At 38.6% G+C, this 20642-nt stretch overlaps 1 protein-coding gene across 12 annotated transcripts in view; it reads right to left on the bottom strand.

Moving 5' to 3' along the window:
* LOC138755330 (lethal(3)malignant brain tumor-like protein 4) overlaps positions 1-20642 on the bottom strand; it is a 291580-nt gene that overhangs the window by 47063 nt on the left and 223875 nt on the right. For 8 of the 12 annotated variants that reach the window (XR_011352200.1, XM_069921114.1, XM_069921108.1 and 5 more), the window contains one exon: positions 17096-17169. Coding sequence is in view for 10 of the 12 variants with exons in the window: in XM_069921114.1 (XP_069777215.1) it covers positions 17096-17169 (74 nt within the window). In the remaining 2 variants the exon portion in view is untranslated. Of the gene's footprint in view, positions 1-5957; positions 6968-7130; positions 7853-13332; positions 13490-16963; positions 17170-20642 lie in introns of those variants that run through there. The other 4 variants (XR_011352201.1, XM_069921117.1, XM_069921115.1 and 1 more) reach the window with 4 other exon arrangements.

Raw genomic sequence — 20642 nt, 5'->3', positions numbered from 1 at the left:
TATGTATACAAAATCACCAGAATTCTTATTAAATCTACCTCCACAACCACCCCCCCCCCTCCCAATGCTCTGATACCGATGATGCATGGAATTTAGAGCTCATCTTAGCGGTGGGATCTGAATGGCCTGTGTCTAGGTTATGACCACACATGCTGGCTCCACAGATTCTGATTTTGAAGAGGCACTCTGTAGAACAGCAATTCTTGATTGGGGGCCACAGCACATTAAAGTAAAAGCTTTGTTTTTTTGAACTCAAATAACAATTAAAAAAAAATTATGTAGTCATTGAGAGAAGTATGAAAGAAACCAAAATTTGATGGCTTCACAGGGAAGAGGGCCCATAAACGTTAAGCAGCGTCATAGGGAGCCTCAGCAGAAATAAAAGTTGAGATTGGCTGCCATAGAAGAATACTGAAAAGAAAGTAAAATGAAATGCTGAGCTGACCTATTAATACATTTGCATACACTGCCAAGGAGTATGGAGAAGTCCAACGGCAACCTTTTCTGAACCTTTCTCAGCATAGAATTATTGATCAAAATCACTATCCTCTGAAACATGATCTAATGTCTGATGTTTGATATCTCAACCTATTTGAAGCACAAGTAGAAGTCACACAAAATGTTGCTGCCAACATAGTTCTGGACATTACAGTTTAAAATCAGAGTAATTTGGTAAACTACAACTGCATCACTGGTTTAACAATCAGTTGGTGAAAGGTTAATTTGTTCCCTCTCTCAACTGTGATTTTACTAATACAACTTCATCAGTGCCTACATTATTGCTGGACAATCTTGCTTCCTCATGCCAAAAAAGGATTTAGCCTGAAGTGGAATCAATTCCAATCTCATTCGATGAAAGTACGCAGCAATTGTGCTGAAGCCACTAGAAGCATTCTATCCAAACACAAAAACTGACAAAGGCATCTAGAAAGTAGATAGCAACAAGGATTCTAAGGCATGTTTTTAATCAACAAATTTGATCGACTATTTATAGTTTTGGTGGCTTTTGTTTTTAATATCTGTTAATGGTAAACTGACGTCATGTTGGTGAGCAACAAAGGCTCTGTTCACGAAAGGGAAATTGGTTCTCTTTACTGATATTGACATCAAATGAATTGCTTCAAATGTTTTGATTGCCTCCCTTCTCTGCTGATTTACAAAGTATAATTTCTCTATCAATGAAAGAAAACTGAAGGGAAACAAGTCACCTCAATCTACCAATATTCAGTGCAGAGTGCATATTGAGACGGTTTATCTGCTGTATGAAAGCATTCTGGTGAAGATTTTCTGAAAGTTGCACTGACAATTTCTCATTCTTGCTTCATACAATTAATGAATGTGTCAAAACATTGCAAGAAAGAATTATTGTTTTGTATCTGAAGCGAGATTCATCGTTAGCTAATCATTGAGAGCACTGAGCAAGCAATCTGTTTATCCACTAAAGTAATCACAACGCTGTAAATTAATTTGAAATGTGACTAAATAGTATATTGGAAGTATAATAAGATTCTAATATAAGCAGATTCATGTAAAATTTGTGAATTCATACAAAATATTTTAAACATGTTACTTCTAGTGGACAAAGTGTGGACAAACAAACAAAGTGTGTGTGTGTGTTTAAAAAACACACTTGCCAGCTCATTTTCAAAACTGGTCACACACATTAAAGAGAATAGGAGGCTTCTGTCAACTATTAACATTTGTGGCTCCTCACATTTGGCTTCTTCACAATACTAAGGCACTGAAAGATTGAAAAGATTTTAAATGTAAAATATTACATTTCTTGAGAAAGTGATAATGTTGCTGATAAAACTCAATTTCATTTATATTTACTTAATGCTACCTCGGATTTATGGAGACATTGTTTTTCTGCATGAAGAAAAATAATTTAAAAATCTGTAAAAATGGAGTTGGTTGAAGGACACCTTTATTTATCATTCATGCCATGCTTGCACAGTAAAGATGAGATAACGTTTCTCCAGGACCATGAAGCATATTTACATAAATAGAAGTTAAATGCAAAGTATTAAATATTAAGATGTATACTGTAAGAGAACCCGGTACCGAGGTACTCTATGCACATATGTTGCCCAATCTGGATATATGGGCCCTAGTACTGCAGTACCTCCTACCAGGATGAACAGTTTATTTGAGGGGTGAGTGGAGACCTTCACAATGTTTATTGGCTTTCGCTTGCATCGAGTGTTGTAGATGTCCTTCATGGTAGGAAGAAAGGGCCCCCCCCCCCAAAAGAAAAGATCTTTTCCACTGACTTCATTATCCTTTGCAGGGTCTTGTGGTCCAAGGAGGTAGTTACCAAACCAGGCAGTGATGCAGTTGCATAGATCAGATGCACAGAAATTTGATTCATCTCTCAAGAAACCAGTCTAATTTAAAAAGCAATTTGTGCTTAGGATATCAATTATCCTTAAAGTGTACATCCTGTTTATGTTTGTGAAGTCTTCAGTCTCTATACATCTTTCAAATTCATGGTGGCTGAAGACACAAGTTAGCAAAATTCAAGATGCATTCTTTTCTCTGGTAGAAACTATAATATCACTGATTGGACTCAAGGAAGGGAAAATCAGATCACAAGCCAGTCCTCACTGAGGGGACAAGCAGTGGAAAAGGTTAAAAGCTTCAAGTTCTTGGGCGTCAACATCTCTGAGGATCTGTCATAGGGACTCTTTGTCGATGCAATCATGAAGAAGGCTCACCAATGGCTATACTTCATGAGGAGCTTTATGAAATTTAGTATGTCACCTAAGACTCTTGCAAATTTCTACAGGTGTTCTTTGGAGAGCATTCTAACTGGTTGTAACACTGTCTGGTATGGAGGTGTCAATGCACAGTACAGTGAGTTGTGAACTTGGCCAGCACCATCACAGGAAGCATGCAGGCTCTATCCTCAAGGACCAAGCAGTCTCTATCCTCAAAGACCATCATCCAGGCCATGCCCTCACACTGCTACAATTAGAAAGGAGATACAGGAGCCTGAGGACAAACACCCAGCAGCACAAGGACAACTTCTTATCCTCTGCCATCAAATTTCTGAACAGACAATGAACCATAGTCACAACTTCACTTTCTCTTATTTTTGCACTAATTTATTTTTCCGCAAATTTTGTGACATGTTAATGACAATAAATTCTGATTCTGATTAAATATCAAAGAAGAGTTTATTCACATGAGAAAAAGTTACAAAACAACCGTTTTCATTGAAACACATCTGAACATTAAAGCAAAGCAGATGATAAATATGTCCCATGCTTTCACAGGAGATGCTGAAACAGCAATGATGGCCTTTGGCAATACTCATCTATGCTACATTTCTTCTGATTTCTGTAAAATCTAAATCTCCTTTATAAGTATCCACCTGCTGAAAGCAAGCTCATGAATTCCAAATATTTTGAGAAAGATCTACCTGCAGTTTACCAGGAACATCAATATTTTTTTGGGAGTCTAATATTAGGTTATTTAGATTTCTAAATCTTTGGGCAAAGAGGTGGGTATAATTAAATCAATCAATGACATAAGAGCACAATGCAAGTTCAGGCTGTAACCTTTCATTTCACAACTATTGCATTTCTCACTGTTAGCTGGTTATATCTGGAGGAATGGAAATATTGAAAATATTGCCACAGGTCCACAAGTTAAATGCTACCGCTTCAAAAGGCCAAGGTGGCCAGATGCAGTCGTGAAAAAAGGCAATCATTTTCACCTTGGTTTTGGCTTGATAATAAGACCAAGCCATTTTTCATCCAAGTGTGCTCATTAATATAAATGAATGATGAAAAATAGGGAACGGGGTAAAAAAAAATCAAAGCTGGTGAAAGGTTACAGTTTAAATATTATAAAAATGTAATCAATAAAACTGCAAGCATGAGCTGCATTGCCACCCAATTAGATCAAGGCTAACATTCTAATCCAGTTCCATTTTCCTGCTTGATCCCCATATTCCTCAGCATGGTCAGAAAATCATTGTCTCAGGTTTGAAATCAGCTGAATCATCATGGAATGGGGGTGGCATGAAGGTTAGGAGGCAAAATCCAAGTTACTTACTCATTTTATGGTGCTTTAAATTATTTATTACTTTAAGAGGTTTTGGAAATAAAAAGTTATTTTAAAAAGATATTTACAATAACTAATAGCTTTTGAACATCTTGATTATGAGGTATTTAAAACTTAAAATGCTTCATAATTTTGACAGAAAATTGACAAGCTCCAATGTCAGTGGATTCCAGCAGATCTTCAGAGTTGGAAGCCTTCCAATAAGAGGCAGGAGCTTTAGTGAAATATGAAAGTGCTCACACAATGTTTGTTCATAGTGATAAAGTGAAATGACTAACCTACATTGTGAAAATTAGGGTTAGCTAAAGGAAAAGCAATACCCCAGGAGTGGGTTCAATTATTGTTTTCTCCTTTTTGCTGACTGTTACTTTCCCCCGTTAGCATGGGGTGATATCTTGGATTCAGACTATGTCACAATCCATCATGCTCTCTGTTCTCCAAATTCATTGGTCTCTTTTATTCTACCTGATAATGGCCTCATATTTTGCCAACTCAGTCTTGTCATCTTGCGGTTTAATTTGTCCCATCTTCTCAACGCAGATATTGCCATCCCTAATTGCTTTCTTCTAAATTTCTCTATCCACATTCTGCTTCTTCCCTCCAATACAACATTTCACCAAATTTAGCTCAATTATCTCAGAATAATTGTTTTTAAAACTCACCCTCTTTTTTTCTAACTGTGGATTTTATCTGCTGATCATATTCTATCCACAGACAGCAAAGAAAGTTCAGGGGACCTACTGAAAGATACTGAGTTATTGATAGTTTCAAAAATAGCAGTTAAGTCTAAACTTAATAGAACCTATTGAGAAAAATCAGATGGACAGGACAAATAACCAACATCAGTTCAATAAAGGCATAATCACCTGGAAGGGACCTGGTTCACTTGTAAACTGGATGAATTCCATGAATTGACATGCAACTTAATTATTTTATTTTAAGGCAGTTTATATATATAAAAATATATATAACATACATAACATAACATAACAATTACAGCACGGAAACAGGCCATTAGGCCCTTCTAGTCCGCACCGAACCAAACACCCCTTTCTAATCCCACCTCCCTGCACAATGCCCATAACCCTCCATCTTCTTCTCATCCATATACCTGTCCAACCTTTTCTTAAATAATACAATTGACTCCGCCGCCGCTATTTCTCCCGGAAGATCATTCCACACAGCTACCACTCTCTGAGTAAAGAAGTTCCCCCTCATGTTACCTCTAAACCTCTGCCCCTTAATTCTTAACTCATGTCCTCTTGTTTTAAACTTTCCTCCTCTTAACGGAAATAGTCTATCCACATCCATTCTGTCTATCCCTTTCATAATCTTAAATACTTCTATCAAATCCCCTCTCAACCTTCTACGCTCCAAAGAATAAAGACCCAATCTGTCCAATCTCTCCACATACTCCAGATGCTTAAACCCAGGCAACATTCTGGTAAACCTTCTCTGCACTCTCTCCACTCTGTTTATATCCTTCCTATAATTAGGCGACCAGAACTGCACACAGAACTCCAAATTAGGCCGCACCAACGTCTTATACAATCTCAACATCACCTCCCAACTCCTATATTCCATGCAATGATTGATAAAGGCCAGCATACTAAAAGCCTTCTTCACCACCCTATTCACGTGAGTTTCTACCTTCAGGGAACGATGTACCGTCACTCCTAAATCTTTCTGCTCTTCTGTATTCCTCAATGCTCTCCCATTTACCACATATGTCCTATTCTGATTCTTCTTACCAAAATGAAGCACCTCACACTTATCAGCATTAAATTCCATCTGCCATTTTTCAGCCCACTTTTCTAAGCAGCCCAAATCCCTCTGCAATCCTTGAAAACCTTCTTCATTATCCACTATTCCACCTATCTTAGTATCGTCTGCATATTTACTAATCCAATTCACCACCCCATCATCTAGATCATTAATGTATATAACGAACAACAATGGGCCCAATACAGATCCTTGAGGCACACCACTGGTCACCGGCCTCCAACCTGACAGACAATTATCCACTACCACTCTCTGGCCTCTCGCTTTCAGCCAATGTTCAATCCATTTGACTATCTCAAAATTTATACCTAAAGACTGCACCTTCCTAACTAACCTTCCATGTGGTACCTTATCGAAGGCCTTACTGAAGTCCATATAGACAACATCCACTGCGCTACCCTCATCCACATTCCTAGTCACCTCTTCAAAAAATTCAATCAGATTGGTCAAACATGACCTTCCTTCCACAAATCCATGTTGAGTGCTCCTGATCAGACCCTGTCTATCCAGATGTTTATAAGTACTATCTCTAAGAATTTTCTCCATTAATTTACCTACCACAGACGTCAAACTTACAGGCCGATAGTTGCCAGGCTTCCTCCTTGAACCCTTTTTAAATAACGGAACCACATGCGCAATGCGTCAATCCTCCGGCACTATCCCCATATCTAATGACATTTGAAAAATTACTGCCAGAGCCTCTGCTATTTCCTCCTTCACTTCTCTCAATGTCCTGGGGAAGATCCCGTCTGGTCCCGGAGACTTATCCACCTTTATATTCTTCAAAAGCCTTAAAACTACACCTTTTGTAATCTCTATATTCCCCATATTTACCCAATTTGCTTTTTTTATCCCACATCTCCCAATATCCTTCTCCTTAGTGAATACTGAAGAAAAGAAACTGTTCAATATCTCCCCCATTTCTCTAGGTTCCACACACAGTTTTCCACTCCGATTTTCTAAGGGACCAATTTTGTCTCTAGCTTTCCTCTTACCATTAACATATTTGTAGAACTCTTTTGGATTAGTTTTCACCCTGCTTGCCATAGTTTTCTCGTACCTTCTTTTAGCTTTCCTAATTCCTCTCTTAAGATTCCTCTTACATTTAATGTATCTTTCAAACATATATATAAAAAAAAATATATATATATAAAATAAATAAATATATATTTATATATTTATATATATATAATAAATAAATATAAATATATATATATATATATATATATATATGTAAGAATTAAATGAACGTTATATATCCACAAAGTAACTTTCATTTCTTAGCTGGAGCTCCTATTTTCTCTACTAACTCCTGATAATATCAAATGCTGTTTGGGTCAGTGGTCGGAGAGACAGTGGTTGGGAGATCATTTTCATGCTGGGATTCATCTGCAGCTTCTTCTAGTTTTGCAAAAGATTGGACCAAAACATGAATTTATTTGCTTTTATTTTTAAATAAAGTGTTACCTCACCTGCCAGCTGGTAAATTCTACAAATTTTACACTTCTATTCCAATCCAGCTCCCATTTTGCATTTCTAACTTGGGTATTAGCTTTGAGTTGCATTCCCATCTAAGTATAAAATGGTAAGAGTCTTACTTACAATGTCTATAATACTGAGTGCTTTCACTCAAGATAGGATCTATGTCATCAAACAAAATGATTTGAAGGTTTTACTATGACCTCCTACCAGTTAGCTTGTACAGCCCCTTTCTCCCTCCTCTCCTCTTCCCACCTTAAATGTCAATAATTATATGTCCCAAATCAGTGTTGCATACCCATTAACCTCTTCTCATCCCATCATTAAATATGTAAATCATTTAAGGAAAAACTAAAATTAAAACCAGTGAATATTTTGACCGTGGAGAAGACTGAACATAGTGTTGTTGCCATATTCCTTCTAAAGTTTTTCTTGTTATTTGTCACGATCCATTTAGCTATTAGTTTGTGTTTTTCCTGAGTACCATGCTTAAATAGATTCAGTTTCTCTGTTGGCTAGCCTGTAAAATGAACAAAAACATTTATTTCTGTAATGCAAAGTAACATCTTGACACTTCTTGTAATTACTCGTTTACTTGTCGGAACTTTGTATGCAAACCTAACTTATTCAGATGGAGCAATATGGACACAATAATTTAATTCATCCCATTATTACAATGACTGCCTTTTCGAAACTCTTTAGTATAACATTAAACCACAGTAAATCAATTTAAATCAAAGAGAGCATAAGCTTAACAAATGCAGATTTGATGTCTGGGTATCTTTGAATCATTACCATTGTAACAACTTTTGTGAATGCATTGAACATCACTAAGTAAAATTTAATTTAAGCAACTACTGAGTAAATGCAACACATAGAAGTGCTGGACAAACTCAGCAGGTCAGACAGCATGTATAGGAAGTAAAGGATAACCAACACTTTGGGCCTGAGGCCTTTGTTAATGTATGAACAAAGAGCAGAAAAAGAAATTTGGGCCTCATGCACTGCCAAACCGAGGCTACCCACAAATTGGAGGAACAGCACCTAATATTCTGTTTCGGCACTCTCCAACCAGATGGCATTTAACAGTAACTTCTCCAGTTTCCAGTAATCCCTTCCCCAGAATCTCTTGAGTTTTTCTTGTCCATTCACAGGGAAAGCTTATGCTCTCCCTTTGTTATTTATGATGTATAAATTGATTTACAGTAGGCTAATGTTATACTAAAGCTCCACATCCCCCTCCCTTCCGAGAGCTACACTCTCCCCATCACCTCTCAACTTTTTTTTCCCTCTACTACACTATCACCCATATCCCCCTATGATCTCTTACCTGTTAGCCTGTAGTCTTCTCCCTGGAACCATGTGCCTTTTAAGATTAAATTGTCGATGGAACCAACATTATTTTTGATTAGGTAATGTTAAAATGTTGGGTTTGAAATTGAGATCAAGTAGGCATTAAATTGCATTTTTGAGATTAGCTTTGGTTGTAGCGAGAAAATGTATAGCGATTATATGAAAAAGTGAGATTGATTTAAGTTTGCAATGATGGCATATGGAATTGAGATCATGTGTTCCATTGGAAAACAATTTACATAATTATCTTTTTTTTTAAAACGGAAAACATGCAGCCCTTATTTGGATTATATGGGTTTAAAGTTATGAACTTTCTTTGACACGTTGTGGTGGTTTTACCCTATTCAGTGACATTAATTATATTATTGATGGGTGTATTTCCTTACTTTCTTCTATCTTTGGGGTTGGGGATGGGGTAGTAGGGAGAGGGTGGGATTGAAGGATGGATGGGAGGGACTGGAGATGCTATATACCATTGTTTTTTGTATATGAATTATCATATTTGAATATATTTGAATGCAATGTGGCTTAAAATTTTAAATAAAGTATTCAAAAAATTTTCTTTAAAAATCATTGACTCAATGAAACGTAAAATTGAACATTAACAAAATGAAAATACTTGAAATACATATTCAATTGATTACAAAAACACAAATTTACCCATTTGGTTCAGCAAACATATTCCCCAACATATCTTGAAGGGCATGGCAGCATGTTTACCTGCCACGGCTCAACTCCATGCAGTCGAATACTGGAGAACAATCAGCAAGTTCAGGAATTAAGTGTTCATGCAGGAGTCCTGAATGTCCTGACATTTATAGAATTATGGAGTGAAATGCAGACTATATTTCAGCATAGGTTTGATCCTTCTCCACTACTAATTTTCCCAGGATTTCCCCAGGGGGCAGAATAAAGCTTTTGTTGAAACAGGTAAATACAGATTGTCTCAGTGCCCCTTACCAATTTTTGTAGATATGCCATTGATTGGAGTCTGGAGGTAAGGAAATCCAGGATCCAATCACACATTGGGGTATTGAGCCCCAGGTCTTGGAATTTGCTGATCAGTTTTGAGGGGATAATAGTGTTGCATGCTGAAAACATAGTCAATAAAAGACATCCTGATGTTTGCTATACAGGTGTTCCAGGTTTTTGAGTGGAGCCAATGAGATGGGATCTGCCATAAATCTATTGCTGCGGGAGAATGCAAATTGGAACAGATCCAGGTTGCCGCTGAGACAGAAGATGATAGGTTTCAACACCAGCCTTTCAAAACACTTCATCAGAATGGATGTGAGTGCCACTGGTCAGTAGTCATCAGAAGATTGGCTCCATTTCCATCCCTAGCCTGGAGTCTTTTGATGCATGATGTACTTGAACATATAAATTGTCATCCAGAGGATTATACAGCAGATTGGAAAGGAAACTGCTCCGAACTCAAGATAATCCATGTGTTTGCTCCAGGAGGGTCTTCTGACCAGGCAGGTCAAAATTCATTTCCCCATGTCAATCAAAGTTAGCCCTCCCACAGGTTGGTGTACACCATGCTATTTATTGGCTCCTTTGAATGTATACACACTCCCACTGGCTCCCTTAATCACCTTCCCAATTTTGGGCATACCTGAGGCAGCCCCTCCACCATGTGGAGCAGCTGGCTCTTTTTTCCACTGAAGATGAACCCTAGCTCCATTCCAGGTTTCAAGTTGTGAGTGATGCTGGAGAGTCAATTGTAAGGTGTGCCAGTACAGGGTGGTGGGGGCGGTGCTATTGTGGTGCATATCTAGAAACAACTGCTGTGCCTGTGGGTGGCGATTAGAGTTTGTTTAACCCTTGTTTACTTAAGTGGGATACTGTGCCTGTGAGTGGCGATTAGAGTTTGTTTAACCCTTGTTTAGTTAAGTGGGATACTGTGCCTGTAAGTGGTGATTAGAGTTTGTTTAACCCTTGTTTAGTTAAGTGGGATACTGTGCCTGTGGGTGGCGATTAGAGTTTGTTTAACCCTTGTTTACTTAAGTTGGATACTGTGCCTGTGGGTGGCGATTAGAGTTTGTTTAACCCTTGTTTAGTTAAGTGGGATACTGTGCCTGTGGGTGGCGATTAGAGTTTGTTTAACCCTTGCTTAGTTAAGTGGGATACTGTGCCTGTGGGTGGCGATTAGAGTTTGTTTAACCCTTGTTTACTTAAGTTGGATACTGTGCCTGTAAGTGGTGATTAGAGTTTGTTTAACCCTTGTTTACTTAAGTTGGATACTGTGCCTGTGGGTTGCTATTATAGTTTGTTTAACCCTTGTTTACTTAAGTTGGATACTGTGCCTGTAAGTGGTGATTAGAGTTTGTTTAACCCTTGTTTAGTTAAGTTGGATACTGTGCCTGTGGGTGGCGATTAGAGTTTGTTTAACCCTTGATTAGTTAAGTGGGATACTGTGCCTGTGGGTGGCGATTACTGTTTATTTAACCCTTGTTTAGTTAAGTGGGATACTGTGCCTGTGGGTGGCGATTATAGTTTGTTTAACCTTTGTTTAGTTAAGTTGGATACTGTGCCTGTGGGTGGCGATTAGAGTTCGTTTAACCCTTGTTTAGTTAAGTGGGATACTGTGCCTGTGGTTGGCGATAAGAGTTTGTTTAACCCTTGTTTAGTTAAGTGGGATACTGTGGGTGGCGATTACTGTTTATTTAACCCTTGTTTATTTAAGTGGGATACTGTGCCTGTTGGTGGCGATTAGAGTTTGTTTAACCCTTGTTTACTTAAGTGGGATACTGTGCCTGTAAGTGGTGATTAGAGTTTGTTTAACCCTTGTTTAGTTAAGTTGGATACTGTGCCTGTGGGTGGCGATTAGAGTTTGTTTAACCCTTGTTTAGTTAAGTTGGATACTGTGCCTGTAAGTGGTGATTAGAGTTTGTTTAAGCCTTGTTTAGTTAAGTTGGATACTGTGCCTGTAAGTGGTGATTAGAGTTTGTTTAACCCTTGTTTAGTTAAGTTGGATACTGTGCCTGTAAGTGGTGATTAGAGTTTGTTTAACCCTTGTTTAGTTAAGTGGGATACTGTGCCTGTGGGTGGCGATAAGAGTTTGTTTAACCCTTGTTTAGTTAAGTGGGATACTGTGCCTGTGGGTGGCGATTAGAGTTTGTTTAACCCTTGCTTAGTTAAGTGGGATACTGTGCCTGTGGGTTGCTATTATAGTTTGTTTAACCCTTGTTTACTTAAGTGGGATACTGTGCCTGTAAGTGGTGATTAGAGTTGTTTAACCCTTGTTTAGTTAAGTTGGATACTGTGCCTGTGGGTGGCGATTAGAGTTTGTTTAACCCTTGTTTAGTTAAGTGGGATACTGTGCCTGTTGGTGGTGGGTACTTTTGTTTAACCCTTGTTTAGTTAAGTGGGATACTGTGCCTGTGGGTTTATTTTGCCCTTCCCCCCCCCACAATCAAGATGTGCGATTATCAGTAATTTATCGGGAGCTGTGATTTTCAATTATTAACCAGCGTTCGATGTGTGTGTGAATTATGTGTAGTGTATGTATGCATGTGATTCCTGTTGTAACTTCCCCTGATGTAAATAAAGATCATTATTTGTGGAAAACTGTTCAGACTAGTCACTTCTTGAACCTTCTGAACTTGTTCTCACCATCACACTAATGTATCTCATTATTATGGAGAAAAATCAACACATGTTGGGTTATAGAAAAGGATCTCAAATTTTTTTTTGCACTGATGGACATACTCTTTAATGTTATTGATTCCTTTTAATTTGAGACATGATTTAATTGTTGAAATGGCATGACAGAGAAAATATGTCAAGGGAATCAGTGAGTGCTTAAGTCTCACTATCGAATGTTACCTGGCATATTTATGGGTTCCAACACACCTACCTAACAATTAATTTGCTATAAGTTAATTTTAGCCATTTGTAGGACTACTACATCTGTAACAAAGATGATTATCAGTAACCTGGCCAGAATGACAATAGCAATTGAGGTCTCCTCTTCCATTGCCTTTTTTCTTTTACTGTGATATATACTGTTGTCCCCAAGAAGAGTGGCTCCAGAAGGCCACTCAACCATTTAGTTGCAGAAGGAAGTCTATTTAAAAAAAAAGCCATTAATGGATCCAAATGCCACTTCCACTCAACTGGTGCATCATTGAAATATTGGGCAAGAAATCCAATAGGTCAGTCTGCCTTTGCACTGCCATCATAAAGCAAATGAAATGTGTAGAGTTTGTTTAACTAACACCCAGTTCACATGCAAAGCAGCCAATTTAAAACTTACCTTGTTTCCTGCCATTTATTTAACCTCAAATTTTACATCTGGTTATCATAAAAGTATTTTTTCTTTTATAGAAGGCCCTTTAAGTGGTTGGATCCCTTAAATGGTTCGATTTGCTTGATCTTTTTGTGAATTTCAAACATGTTAAATAGTGTACCTTAAAGCTTTAAGTTACTGCAAATAAAAGCCATTTTATGATATCAAGTGAGCAAGGTGTGTGCTATGCACATGATGCATTAGTTTGTTAAAAATACACTTACAGAAATCTAAATATTAATAATGTTTAATGGTTTTGATAACAACATTGATTTCTGAACACCTAACAAATTAAAAATTCTAAATTCGTATTATATTAACCATTTACGTATATATATATATTTTTTTCCTTGTTAAAGATTTATTTTTATTGTATTTTGATGTTTCTGTGGCTCACTTTTAAGAGTGAAAAACTCCATAATTATTAAATATCATTAAGAACTTGGCAAGTCAAGAATGACGTCAATTACCATAGCAACAGCCTCCTAAGCAATGTGATCCATTCAACATCTAGGATGTGTGAGGATGAGATGCATCTATTAGTTCTTTAATTTGAACTTTATAATGCAGGATCATTATGCTGATCTTATCAGATCATATCATTAAGAGAACTAATCAGTTTGCCTTTCTCCTTCATTCAATGCAATCATCCAAACATTTAAAAAATGCATTTAAATGATGCCCCAAACTTCAATCTTTGAATGTTTAGCACTGTGACATACTTTATCAAAACATTTTGTGCTAATTTAATGCTCAGCAGAGAACTCAATTAAATATTTCTTTAAAATCTGGCCACACTTGGTAATAACTTTGTGATTAAAATTTTGAAGCATTAACATCATGCACATCAAAACCAAAGGTCTGGCGCTGACTTTATGCGTCAAGAATTTAGTTTTATAAAGTTGCTAAAACTTGGTGCAGGTGACCACTCTGGAGTAGATACATACTGCATTCTGTGTTAAATGCTCAATGCCTGCCTCCACTGGCTCCTGAAGTGATGTAATACGACAGGAGCCAGTAGATAATCCCAAAAGAATGCTGTCTCATCACTGCACCATGTTGCTCATTATGAGCCTGTATCAGCAAGTAATTTAAACAAAAGCAGGTCACGTACTGTATTTGTTCAGATTTCTTCTCAATAGGTATGTGTGGACTTGCAGCTTCAGTTGAACAGAAATCAATCAAATTGTACATTTAATCTGGAAAATCTATGTCTGGTATTGCCAAAGTCTCGAGGGTGCTGCATTATTGAAATGTTATTGATAATTGGTCACATTTATTTTAAAAAGTGATCAGTGACAATTCAGCAATTTTACTTCCTTGCAACCACTGACGTATTTATAAGAGGAAACAACTGTTTGCTCTGAAAACAACATGGACTTGAAATTATAATGTGCTGTTTAAGACTAATGCTGTGCTATGACCTTCAGCGGCAATATTGTATTGCACAAGGCCTCCCTAAGGAATTAAGGATGATATATCTTTCAAATGGAACCCTGCACAAAGACCTTTTGTCTGTATTCTATCAGATCTCTATCCTTTGGAGCTTTGAAGAATTAAAACATGCTCTGAGCAGGCATGACAAGGTGGATCTCAAGATATTTCCACTAATGAGACAGAATTACAAGACTAGGGGACTCATCATATAAAACTTTACCTGGCAACTTTTTCCTGTAGAGCAGCTGCTCTCAACCATTTTCTTTTCACTCACATACCACTTTAAGTAATCCATATGCCATCGATGCTCTGTGATTAGTAAGGGATTGCTTAAGGTGGTATGTGAGTGGGAAGGGAAGGTTGAGAATCATTGGTCTAAACCCAATTGATACTGAAATATTTTGCTTGAGAAAAATTGTCATTGGCCCATTTCCTTTGGAGTTATGAAACCGTGTACATAAGTCAATTAGGTACGATTAAAACAGTGGTTTTCAAACATATTCCACCCACATACCACATTACGCAATCCCTTACTAATCATAGAGCCCCTGTAGCATAGGAAATACTTAAAGTGATATGGGAGTGGCAAGAAAAAGGTTGAGAACCACTGCCGTAGAGGCGGTTAAATCTCTAGAATTCTATACCCTAGAGGTTTGCAAAAATTATATAATTAGAGTTATTTAAAAAGGAAGTAGATCTATTTTTGAAAAATCAGTGAAATTAGTGCTACAGAGAACAGGCACCAAGGGGAGATGAGGCTTTGGGCTGATCAGTCATGATTATATTGAATGACAGGGCAGATTTGAGGAGCTAAGTACTCTTGCTCTTTTTAATTAAGTCTACTAGCTTTTGTCATTAAGGATTGGACAAAGGAAATAAATTAGAGGGGGCCAGGTACAGTCAGGATTTCATTAAATAATGTTGAAATAAGGCTAAACTCCCAGCAGACTTGGAGATTGTTTCAATCTGTATCTGTGCCATCCAATAGCCATCCTAAATTCCTGGGTACATGCCATTTAAACTTTCCTTCGCATTTTCACTCTGACCTGTCCATCCTTGACTTTTTCCATGGCCAGGATAAAACCCAAGATAGACAACAGGAATAATACTTTATATTCCACCAGGCAGCCTACTGCCCATTTGTACGAACATTGAATTGTTCAATTTCCAGCAACAGGGACACTTGTTTCAATTTCAACTAATACAAGATCTATAAGGTCTTAATCATACAAAGTGGACAATAGAACATATTCTTGGCAAGAGTACACTTGTAAGAAAGGATAGGAGTTTATTGTGGGAAGTGTTAGGTGTGTACTGGATGAGACATTTACATTTTTTTCTAAACCTCATCATTCTTTTAACCTCAGCTAAAAGAATGGTTGAAATTTTTTTAATCCATCTCTCGAGTGACAAGCACAGATCCTTTCACGTCTTCAAAAAATATTACCAATATAATCAAAAGAATCCAAGTTAAAATCACAATTATTTTTGAATTTCGGGTTGTCATCCAAATCTATGTGTCTGGCATAACCTGTCTTCCATTTCCATGAACTAAAGGGGTTGATTTTTTTAATCTTAGCCTCTACTGACTGGATTACCACATGCTGTGCAGGTGCCAGTTTTTAAAACCATTATTTATAGTAGGTTAGATGTGGTATAGTTTTGGATAAACTACCGCAAAGTGCTTTGGCTCAGTTAAAACGTTGTGCAACAACCAGTATTAAAATATCCTTGGCAACTCAAGTCAAATAAAGCTGATAATAAAGCAAAAAGGCCCCGCCAGTCATCGCCCCGCCAGTCATCGCCCCGCCAGTCATCGCCCCGCCAGTCATCGCCCCGCCAGTCATCGCCCCGCCAGTCATCGCCCCGCCAGTCATCGCCCCGCCAGTCATCGCCCCGCCAGTCATCGCCCCGCCAGTCATCGCCCCGCCAGTCATCGCCCCGCCAGTCATCGCCCCGCCAGTCATCGCCCCGCCAGTCATCGCCCCGCCAGTCATCGCCCCGCCAGTCATCGCCCCGCCAGTCATCGCCCCGCCAGTCATCGCCCCGCCAGTCATCGCCCCGCCAGTCATCGCCCCGCCAGTCATCGCCCCGCCAGTCATCGCCCCGCCAGTCATCGCCCCGCCAGTCATCGCCCCGCCAGTCATCGCCCCGCCAGTCATCGCCCCGCCAGTCATCGCCCCGCCAGTCATCGCCCCGCCAGTCATCGCCCCGCCAGTCATCGCCCCGCCAGTCATCGCCCCGCCAGTCATCGCCCCGCCAGTCATCGCCCCGCCAGTCATCGCCCCGCCAGTCATCGCCCCGCCAGTCATCGCCCCGCCAGTCATCGCCCCGCCAGTCATCGCCCCGCCAGTCATCGCCCCGCCAGTCATCGCCCCGCCAGTCATCGCCCCGCCAGTCATCGCCCCGCCAGTCATCGCCCCGCCAGTCATCGCCCCGCCAGTCATCGCCCTGCCAGATGATTCAAGAGTACCAACCTTGGAGATAATTTCATTTCAATCTGTAGAAGCAGACTGAGGGAAAAAAAAGATAAACACACACCTGACATTTTGGATGAAATCTTAAGTGTTACCATTACACTTTAATATTTGATTAGGAGCTAAACAGGATAACAATAGGACTTGTGAACTCCGGCAATAACCCGTTAGTTAAGCAAAGTAGTTCAACAAGGTTTGTTACCTTTGAGTAGTCTGTGTAGTTCAAAATCATCTGTACTCTCTTTGATTTTCAAATATTTTGCTGGTTGGTTTAGCCTAGCCAAAAACAGTAAAATTCAGTTCTTTCTCCTTTGTGGTTAATCAAAATAGCAAAATCAAGCTAACATATGTGGAAGAGAAACAGATTTTTTTTTTTTTTTAAATTACTGGTTCAGGCACCTTTGTTGTATTGAATAACTTAATCACATCTTCTAGGAACCTTGCAGCATCTGTGGCAAAGATAAAAGGAATCAATAATTCAGAGAGACAATTATTCGCTCTGAATTTTAGATTTTAAACAAAGTAACATTTCATCAAACTGAAATTTAGAAATTGGTAGCTACTGAAAATCTGAAGTAAAACAAAAAAAATGCTTCAAATATACAACAGCATCCAGAGATAGAACAGGGTCAATGTTTCAGATTGCTAAACGTAATCAAGTGAAAGGGTGCTGACCTGAAATGTCAATTTTGTTTTTCTTTTCACAGCTGCTGTAAAGTTATCAGAAGACTAGATTAAGTTATTCAATACTAAAAAGAAATCTGATAACTTAAGTAGCCGTGGATTGCATTTCCTGCTTTAGTAAAATAACAAGAAGCTAAATATTAAAATCACTGAAAAAAAATTAAAATGAATAGAAAACAAAGCTAAAGTGGTTCTTGTAAGCGATCACTTTTGTACTCTTATGGTGTTCTGAATAGAAAAGTGATGATTCAGATTTCCCTCGTACGATCTATTGTCCTTCTTTTTTAAAAACAGCTTACCAGTTAAGAAGCACTTCCTTTTTCTACCTAAATGTATTCTAACTTTAATCAATGAATTTGCCATTAAACTTTAAATGTTGATAATACATAATCATGTCATAAATAATGATAAATTTTAAAACAAGCAGAGTTACTGACTAGGTATTTCTGTGCTATAACATTCTATAAATCAATGGTTCAAAATTATGAAAGGGTCTTTCCAGCATGACTGTGATGAAGACCCTTGCGTGACAAATAGCTGCATCATAAGCCATCTATCATCATATTTTAATATTTTTATTGATTGTTCACAAAAAAGCCAATATGCACAAAACATTTACAGAATACATAATAGTGACAGAAAATGTTATCAGGTACAGTGCAACTCTGAACCCCATCCTCAAACCAAAGCTGTAAGGCTAAAGAAAAAATGTACTTCATTCCAAAAATACAATGGCAAATATTAAAATTCAGAATTGATATTATAACTTATTATGAAAATAATTCAGAAATGCTCCCCACAGCATTTAAGAACCTTATAGTTTAGTTAATAATTGAGTAACAAATCTTGTCTAAATTTAAACAGGACATAATGTCCCTCAGCCATTGAGCATGAGTGGGCAGGGCAGCATCCTTCCATCAAAACCGTATCGCACATATTGCTAAAAGAGAGGGAAAAGACAGTACGATATTTCATTGGAGTTTTTTTTTTTTTTAAATCATCCTCTCCAGTTGTACCATAAAGAAGTTTGAAACACATCTCTCCAGTATTTTTCAAGGCTAGAACATGTCCAGAACATATGAATTAGAGAAGCCTCTCCTCTCTTGCATTTATTGTAAGAATTTACATCTGAATAGATACAAGATAATTTGACTTTAGACATATGAGCCCTATGTACAACTTGAAATTGGAACAAACAATGATGGGTACAAAGGAATGTAGTATTAATCATTTTAAAAATTAAATCCCCAAATTCGTCCAATAAAGGTTTAAATCCTGTTCCCAGGCATTTTTAATTTTAACTAGAGGGGCATGTCTCAAACCCACCAAATTATCAAAAATAATAGATATTAAACCTTTGCCAGAATGATGCAAACTGAAAATCACATCAACAATGTTCATATCTGGTGCCCAAGAAAAAAATGCCTGATTTGCAAATATCTAAAAAAGTGAATATTTGGTAAATTGAAAGCTGTTCAAATGACACATAAAAAGATCCTTGAAATGTTCAATACCAAATCTAAACCATCCACGAAAAACAAAATCCTGCAAGAGGGTTGGAAAAGATAATTGGATAAAATAGGGCTTGAAAGAAAAAACTATAAAGTCCAAAGTGTTTTCTGAACTGCACCCACTCTCACAGTGTGCCTAACAACCAATTAATTGATTTATTTAAAGAGAAGGGAACCGAGGATCCAAGAAGTGCTGGAATGGATTTTGTTTTTAAAGCAGAATTCAGCTCCATTGCTACCCATACTGTACAGTCCACTCGATTATGAAAAGGTAACCAAAACATCTCTCTTTGGCTTGGCTTCGCGGACGAAGATTTATGGAGGGGTAAATGTCCACGTCAGCTGCAGGCTCGTTTGTCCCGATGCGGGACAGGCAGACACAGTTGCAGCGGAAAATTGGTTGGTTGGGGTTGGGTTTTTCCTCCTTTGTCTTTTGTCAGTGAGGTGGGCTCTGCGGTCTTCTTCAAAGGAGGTTGCTGCCCGCTGAACTGTGAGGCGCCAAGATGCACGGTTTGAGGCGATATCAGCCCACTGGCGGTGGTCAATGTGGCAGGCACCAAGAGATTTCTTTAGGCAGTCCTTGTACCTCTTCTTTGGTGCACCTCTGACACGATGGCCAGTGGAGAGCTCGCCATATAACACGATCTTGGGAAGGCGATGGTCCTCCATTCTGGAGACATGACCTACCCAGTGCAGTTGGATCTTCAACAGCGTGGATTTGATGCTGTCGGCCTCTGCCATCTCGAGTACTTCGATGTTAGGGATGAAATCGCTCCAATGAATGTTGAGGATGGAGCGGAGACAACGCTGGTGGAAGCGTTCTAGGAGCTGTAGGTGATGCCGGTAGAGGACCCATGATTCGGAGCCGAACAGGAGTGTGGGTATGACAACAGCTCTGTATGCACTTATCTTTGTGAGGTTTTTCATTTGGTTGTTTTTCCAGACTCTTTTGTGTAGTCTTCCAAAGGCACTATTTGCCTTGACGAGTCTGTTGTCTATCTCGTTGTCGATCCTTGCATCTGATGAAATGGTGCAGCCGAGATAGGTAAACTGGTTGATCGTTTTGAGTTTTGTGTGCCCGATGGAGATGTGAGGGGGCTGGTAGTCATGGTGGGGAGCTGGCTGATGGAGGACCTCAGTTTTCTTCAGGCTGACTTCCAGGCCAAACATTTTGGCAGTTTCCGCAAAACAGGACGTCAAGCGCTGAAGAGCTGGCTCTAAATGGACAACTAAAGCGGCATCGTCTGCAAAGAGTAGTTCAGGGACAAGTTGCTCTTGTGTCTTGGTGTGAGCTTGCAGGTGCCTCAGACAAAAACCAAATGCCTCAGACCAAAACCAAAACAAGGTTGCATATATTGACCACCTAATAATAAAATCTAAAATTAGGTAGCAACTTGCCTCTGTTCCTTTTTGAATTTTGAAGATGAACTTTGTGAAGATGAGGGTGCTTACCCTTCCATATACAAGATGATATAATCAAATCAAGTGAATCAAAAAATGATTTGGGAATTAAAATTGGGACAGATTGAAAATGGTATAAAAATTTAGGTGGGG

Source organism: Narcine bancroftii, chromosome 2 (assembly GCF_036971445.1).
Source record: "Narcine bancroftii isolate sNarBan1 chromosome 2, sNarBan1.hap1, whole genome shotgun sequence".
NCBI classification, from domain to species: domain Eukaryota; kingdom Metazoa; phylum Chordata; class Chondrichthyes; order Torpediniformes; family Narcinidae; genus Narcine; species Narcine bancroftii.
Note: the sequence above shows the minus strand (reverse complement) of the source record. Positions and strands in the feature narration are given on the sequence as shown.